The following is a 7,133-nucleotide window of genomic DNA, read 5'->3' as shown; positions in this document are numbered from 1 at the left end:
CATATGAGCTCAGATCTACAGCTGGAGGTACAATTTTCTCCTTTAAGCCTGCATTGCAAAGTTTTGGGTTTGTTCTCACTTTCTTTTCCAACAAGTTCATAAATCCCAAACCTTGGAAATTTCACCCCCCGTTTTTTGTGGCATAGAAAGGATCCAAAATTATACCTTTAGTTCTATTGGTGCCAAATATAATAACATAATTTGCATAAATGTACATTCATTCTGTACTGTCCCTTAACTTTTTGCCACCAGTAAATGATCATCATTCTGAAATACAACATCTTGATTCAAGTACCACAACCTAGTCATCTGGTACAACTAAATATTTTTTTACAGGTTTGAATACAGTTTTGTACTTCACTCCTTGCCGTTATAATTTATGTAGACTTCATTAATGCTGGGCTCTCATGGGAAACAGGTCTTCTTGATTGGAATATAGGTACCTTGTCTGCATTTGCTACTTGTAAAATTATTTAATTTCACTGGACAGAATTCTGTGGGTTACATATAGTGATTGTCACATGATCTCAATATTGTTCAACTATACAAGTTAAACCAAGTCTATCGGTTCATTATTTATTATCAATGTAGCTCATATGGAGACATTTCTGCTTAAATGCTCTCTCTCTCATGCCGATCTCACAAGATTAAACAGCATAAGGCAGCTGTTTCTATGAACATCTTGCTACCACCAGACAGCTGCTTCGTAATGATTAATGCCAAGTATGTTAAGAATCTAGTAAGCAGTTCAATAAATATTAGCAAATGAAAACTTTTTAACCAAAATCTTAATGCAAATATTTCTGCATTTTGGACCTTGATACTGGCATGCTTTTTGTAGCAATTGAAGTCCTAAAATAAGCCATTGTGGAAGTCAGACAAGAGTAGTTTCTCTCTTGCTTGAGGCATCAAATCTCATCAATGAAATAACTTACTACTGTACAATATGTGTTACGACTCTACAGTCTTAAAACAAGTAACAAGAAAAGAGCAAAACCAATAAGTTTTGTAAAATTGAAAATATTAATTTATTTCATTATAATACATAGTGAAAAATTCAAAAATAACTTGTAGAATGGTTAAAGAAATCCTATATGTTCTATCCATTCCAATAGTTTCAAGTAATCCAAATCAGTTCCAAAGGTATTCTGAATGATAGTAATATAAATAATGATGCCTGCACAGAACAGAAGATAGCATGATAAAATAATCCCAAATTGTCTTTCAGTGAGTTCACGGTAATTCCAATATAGCTATAAATGCAGATATCTTTGAATGTTTCACATTAATTCTGTACAGCTTTTATATATCCAAATAGTCTTTAAATGAATGTCAGAGCACTATAAGTCCAAACAATGATTAAATTAAATAAATTATTCTCAATGAATAACTCTTCCGTCTATGTATTTCAAAATACTCTGTCAGTATACAGATCTGTAATCAGAAATTAGGTCAGTCTGGCCTTATACCAGAATTCATGTCCTTGTCAGATCACACAATATTTACTTGTACTTTTATTTTTACTCAACCTTTGAACCTGTGACTGAATCAATGTATGCATTTGATACATAACTCATCTTACAGTACAAACCCATTCATAGGACATTATCATTTAAAATGTCATTACTCTTGCAAAACCTAATGTTATAAAATCATGCACATAATATAGATATACATATCATATATGCACCTGTTTCCAAGGTGATTGAAGGTAGAGCTTGGGAGGGTGCCTGTAGGGTAAGTGTTATTGAAAAACGTTTGACTTCGCTTCCCCTTTAAATACATTATCCAACGCATTAGGAAAATAGACAGGAAGAGGTAGGAGTTAAAGTGCCCTACCCCAGAGCTGACCACATCTCTAGTCTGCAAGTCTTATATGAGGTACAGGCAAGAATTACTTGATTTATGCAGGTCAAGATAAGAATTTTACTCCCACAAATCTAGCACAAGTACAACAACACATATCATAGTGAAGCCAATGAAAGAGCCAATAACAAGTTACACTTCTCATATAGGTCTCCTCACATAAAAAGTGTATCTCTTTTGGAATGGAAAGTCTTGGAGGACAAAGAGAATGCTATCTCTGACCTCCATCCCATGGCTTAAATGACCTCAGTCAAGGCACAGTTGCATTCCAGTACTATACTAGTGGTAACTGCCTTCACCTTGTAAATCAATTATATGCACCAATTATTCTGAGAAATCAAAGAGCACATCTGGCCAGCATAGATATGAGGTCATGTTCCTCAGACATTTCAATTTACCAATTAAATTACAACTTTCATACTGCTGAAAATGAAAACTGTCACTTGGAACATCTACATTTCATGGTTACAACAAATTCCCCATGCATAAAATGCACTGCTTCACCTGCTATATTACTAAAAATAAGCATAAAGCAAATCCCCAAGGTCATCAGAAAGTGATGCTTTGTTGATGCATGTCAGGTTTCCAATTTGTTGTTGTTGTTGTTGTTGTCAGGTTTAACGCCATTTTTCAGCACATGATAACATGATAGGCTATACATGGCGGTCAGTATTAATAGTGGAGGAAGAACCCGGGAAAACCCCGGTAAGAACCACTGACCCACGAGAAGCTACCGGCAAGCTTTCTCACATACCCACATTAGCCGAATCTGAGACTCGAACCCACGCAGACAGAGGTGAGATGGCAGTGATCCGTAACGGAGAGCGCTTTAGACCACTCGGCCACTCGGGGACCCGGTTTCCATTTTGTGGTATTCTGTACAAAATATTTTCAATAATAATGTCAGGTTTCCATTATGCTGTATTCTGTACATTATATTTTCAATAATAATGTCAGGTTTCCATTATGCTGTATTCTGTACATTATATTTTCAATAATAATGTCAGCAACAAAAATCACTAGTCTTCAACTCTGTATTTGATTTATTCCACTGTTCTTTTATTCAAGATAAATAAAAATAATAATAATAATAATTGATTGGTCCTGTTGATATCAGGAGCCATACAGCATAAGAGGGTTCATCAAGTTCATACTATTCTACAGCAACAATATAGAATTCAGCGAGCATTTTAAAATCCACTTATAAACCTGGAAATGTAAAGGATAACCAATCCATTTGTAAACATGACAATGAACTGGATAACATGTTGACTAATAAACACAAAAAAGGGGCTGGACAACCAGTCCACTTGTAAACATGGAGAACGATGGATAACCAGTCCAGCTGCAAATATGCAAATAAACTGAATAACCAGATATATTTTAATGGTCACTGCTGCGCATATGAAAATGAATGTTCATGTACATATTTCCATCTAAGGATAGGATACATATGGGTTCCTTTCTTATTGCTTGTAGCAGAAAATCCAATGATGTCAACTTGTATGATGGATGAAAGTATCTTTAGCTATGTTATCATGTGAACTGCTGCAAGGCATTTTTCACTCTGGAAATGAAAGTAAAACATGTGAAGACAATTTATAATTAACATCAAACTATACAAAATATCCTGTTATTATTAATCATCGAAAGTTAATATGTCTTTTAATTTTTATGAGAATTATATCTAACAAAGTAATGTTGACAATTTTCACTCATGATGTGTAATTCCTGTAAGTGTTATAGTGCCAGGAAATTGAAGCTAAATACACAAGCTTAACATCAACACTGAGCTAAATAATGAAGTCACTGTGACCTACTTTTACTATAGATGAATAATACACCTTGTTTCTTTAATGTACATGCAATAGTTTTCAAGAGGACTACTAAAGCTCTGACAATAAGAATGATGGCAGCAACATCAATGACATCAAAAAGTGGTATTTATTTTTTACCTTTGCCCTGCTAGCAGGAAAACAATTAAACGAAATATGAAGTATATATAACGATATCCATGATAGCTGCACATTCTAGATTACAGAATGTAATATGCATAAACAAATATAGAATACTTTTCATATAAGAAAGTACATACTTGTCAAATAGTGTAGAATCATTGGTGCTAAGTAACTGCTGCAGTAATTTTTGGACTCCAAGGTCACGTAACTTGGCTTGTCTGGTATAGGCCCCTGCAAACAAAAACCAAAATTATAAATGTTTAGACTGGGATATATGATCTATTTACCTCTACAGTATGGATTATTCTGAACTATTTTGGGTGTGTCTCTACCTTCATAATGTCTGATTGGTTTTCAGGATCAAAAGTAGGTCAAACTGATGTTATTTATATTTTAATTCATTTATGTAACTGAAACATAACTTTGTGAACATAAGGATCATATATGTAACTGATACGTGAGTTTGAGTTTGTATCGCTACGATGTCTGCAGTGTGGCATTTTATAGTGACGTCTAGCACATGTAGCATGATTTCCCACCCAGACACATTATCCTGACATCAGGCTGACCAGTCCTAACACTGACCTCTTAATGCTGAGCACCTAGCGAGGCAGCTGTTAGTACCATTTTTGTAAGTCTTTGGTATGACTCGGCCGGGTTTCGAACCCACAACCTCCCACTTCCAAGGCGGATGCTCTAACCACCAGGTCACGACACACGAGTTTGGGAATATAATGATCGTGTATGTAGCTGACACATGAGTTTGAGAACATAAGAATCATTTACACACAACTACATGACTTTCAGAACATAAGAATCATGTACATACAAACACTGGGGCCCCGAGTGGCCAAAAGTGCTCTCCATTATGGATCACTGCCATCTCACCTCTGTCTGCGTGGGATTGAGTCTCAGATTCGGCTAATGTGGGTATGTGAGAAAGCTTGCCAGTAGCTTCTCATGGGTCAGTGGTTCTTTCCAGGGTTTTCCTGGGTTCTTCCTCCACCATTACCGCTCCGGTGGCCTAGTGGTTAGAGCGTCCGCCTCGGATTCGGGAGGTCATGGGTTCGATCCCCGGCCGAGTCATACCAAAGACTTACAAAAATGGTACTAACAGCTGCCTCGCTTGGCGCTCAGCATTAAGAGGTTAGTGTTAGGACTGGTCAGCCCGGTGTCAGGATAATGTGACTGGGTGGGACATCATGCTACATGTCTGCGGCATGATGCCCCAGTGCTAGACATCACTATAAACTGCCACACTGCACACATCGTAGTGATATGACTGAAAAATTGTTAAAGCTACGTTAAAAATCAAAATCACATCACACATCCTCCACCATTAATACTGGCCGCCATGTATCATATGCTGAAAAATGGCATTAAACTCTACAACAACAGCAACATACAAACACACTGCATTGAGAACATAGGAATCATGTATGTAACTTGCACAAGACTTTGAGATCATAATCATGTACACACAAATACTTAACTTTGAGAACATAACATTCATGAACATACAAACACATGACACTGAGAATATAAGAATTATGTATGTAACTGACACATGGCTTTGAGAATATAAAAATCATCAATGTATATCACACATGACTTTGAGAATACAAGAATCATGCACACACAAACACATGACACCGAAAACAAAGGAATATGTACATAACTGACACGTGATATTGAGAACATAAGAATCATGTACACACAAACACAAGGCAACAAGAACATAGGAATCATGTATGTAACTGACACATGACTTTCAGAACCTAAGAATGTGTACACACAAAAAATGGCATTGAGAACACAAAAATCACTATCACACAAAACACGTGAGACTGAGAACATAAGAATCATGTACACACAATCAAATGACATTGAGAACATAAGAATCATGTACATACAATCAAATGACATTGAGAATATAGGAATCGTGTACACACAATCAAATGACATTGAGAACATGTGAATCATGTACACATAAATACATGACATTAAGAACATAAGAATCAAGTACACACAAACACATGAGATTGAAAACATAATAATCATGTACACACAATCAAATGACATTGAGAACATGTGAATCATGTACACACAATCAAATGACATTGAGAACATGTGAATCATGTACACACAATCAAATGACATTGAGAATATAGGAATCGTGTACACACAATCAAATGACATTGAGAACATGTGAATCATGTACACATAAACACATGACATTAAGAACATAAGAATCACGTACACACAAACACATGAGATTGAGAACATAATAATCATGTACACAAAATCAAATGACATTGAAAACATGAGAATCATGTACACACAATCAAATGACATTGAAAACATGAGAATCATGTACACACAATCAAATGACATTGAAAACACAAGAATCATGTACACACAATCAAATGACATTGAGAATATAGGAATTGTGTACACACAATCAAATGACATTGAGAATATAGGAATCGTGTACACACAATCAAATGACATTGAGAATATAAGAATCATGTACACATAAACACATGACAATGAAAATATAAGAATCATGTACACACAATCAAATGACATTGAGAATATAGGAATCGTGTACACACAATCAAATGACATTGAAAACATAAGAATCATGTACACACAATCAAATGACATTGAAAACATAAGAATCATGTACACACAATCAAATGACATTGAAAACATAAGAATCATGTACACACAATCAAATGACATTGAGAATATAGGAATTGTGTACACACAATCAAATGACATTGAGAATATAGGAATCGTGTACACACAATCAAATGACATTGAGAATATAAGAATCATGTACACATAAACACATGACAATGAAAATATAAGAATCATGTACACACAATCAAATGACATTGAGAATATAGGAATCGTGTACACACAATCAAATGACATTGAAAACATAAGAATCATGTACACACAATCAAATGACATTGAGAATATAGGAATCGTGTACACACAATCAAATGACACTGAGAATATAAGAATCATGTACACATAAACACATGACAATGAAAATATAAGAATCATGTACACACAATCAAATGACATTGAAAACATGAGAATCATGTACACACAATCAAATGACATTGAAAACATGAGAATCATGTACAGATAAACACATGACAATGAGAACATAAAAATCCTTTACACATAAAAAATGGCACTGAGAACATATGAATCCTGTTGGATTACTCTACCACACATTTTAATTGTGCCTTGAAATGGTTTAAAATAAATATTCAGTGATGTTTCATCATCCAA

At 35.0% G+C, this 7,133-nt stretch overlaps 1 protein-coding gene across 2 annotated transcripts in view; it reads right to left on the bottom strand.

The window, feature by feature from the left end:
* Window positions 1-1,004: 1,004 nt before the first annotated feature.
* The window catches only part of LOC149790215 (armadillo repeat-containing protein 8-like), an 89,386-nt gene continuing 83,257 nt past the window's right edge, over window positions 1,005-7,133 (bottom strand). For both annotated transcript variants that reach the window (XM_089972230.1, XM_089972231.1), the window contains exons 19-20: window positions 3,962-4,055; window positions 1,005-3,433 (exon numbers count right to left, since the gene is read on the bottom strand). In XM_089972230.1, coding sequence (XP_089828356.1) covers window positions 3,403-3,433; window positions 3,962-4,055 — 125 coding nt within the window. In that variant the 3' untranslated portion in view covers window positions 1,005-3,402. The remainder of the gene's footprint in view (window positions 3,434-3,961; window positions 4,056-7,133) is intronic.

The sequence above is a fragment of the Sinohyriopsis cumingii genome, chromosome 10 (genome assembly GCF_028554795.1).
Source record: "Sinohyriopsis cumingii isolate HCF-2022 chromosome 10, ASM2855479v2, whole genome shotgun sequence".
NCBI lineage: Eukaryota > Metazoa > Mollusca > Bivalvia > Unionida > Unionidae > Sinohyriopsis > Sinohyriopsis cumingii.
Note: the sequence above shows the minus strand (reverse complement) of the source record. Positions and strands in the feature narration are given on the sequence as shown.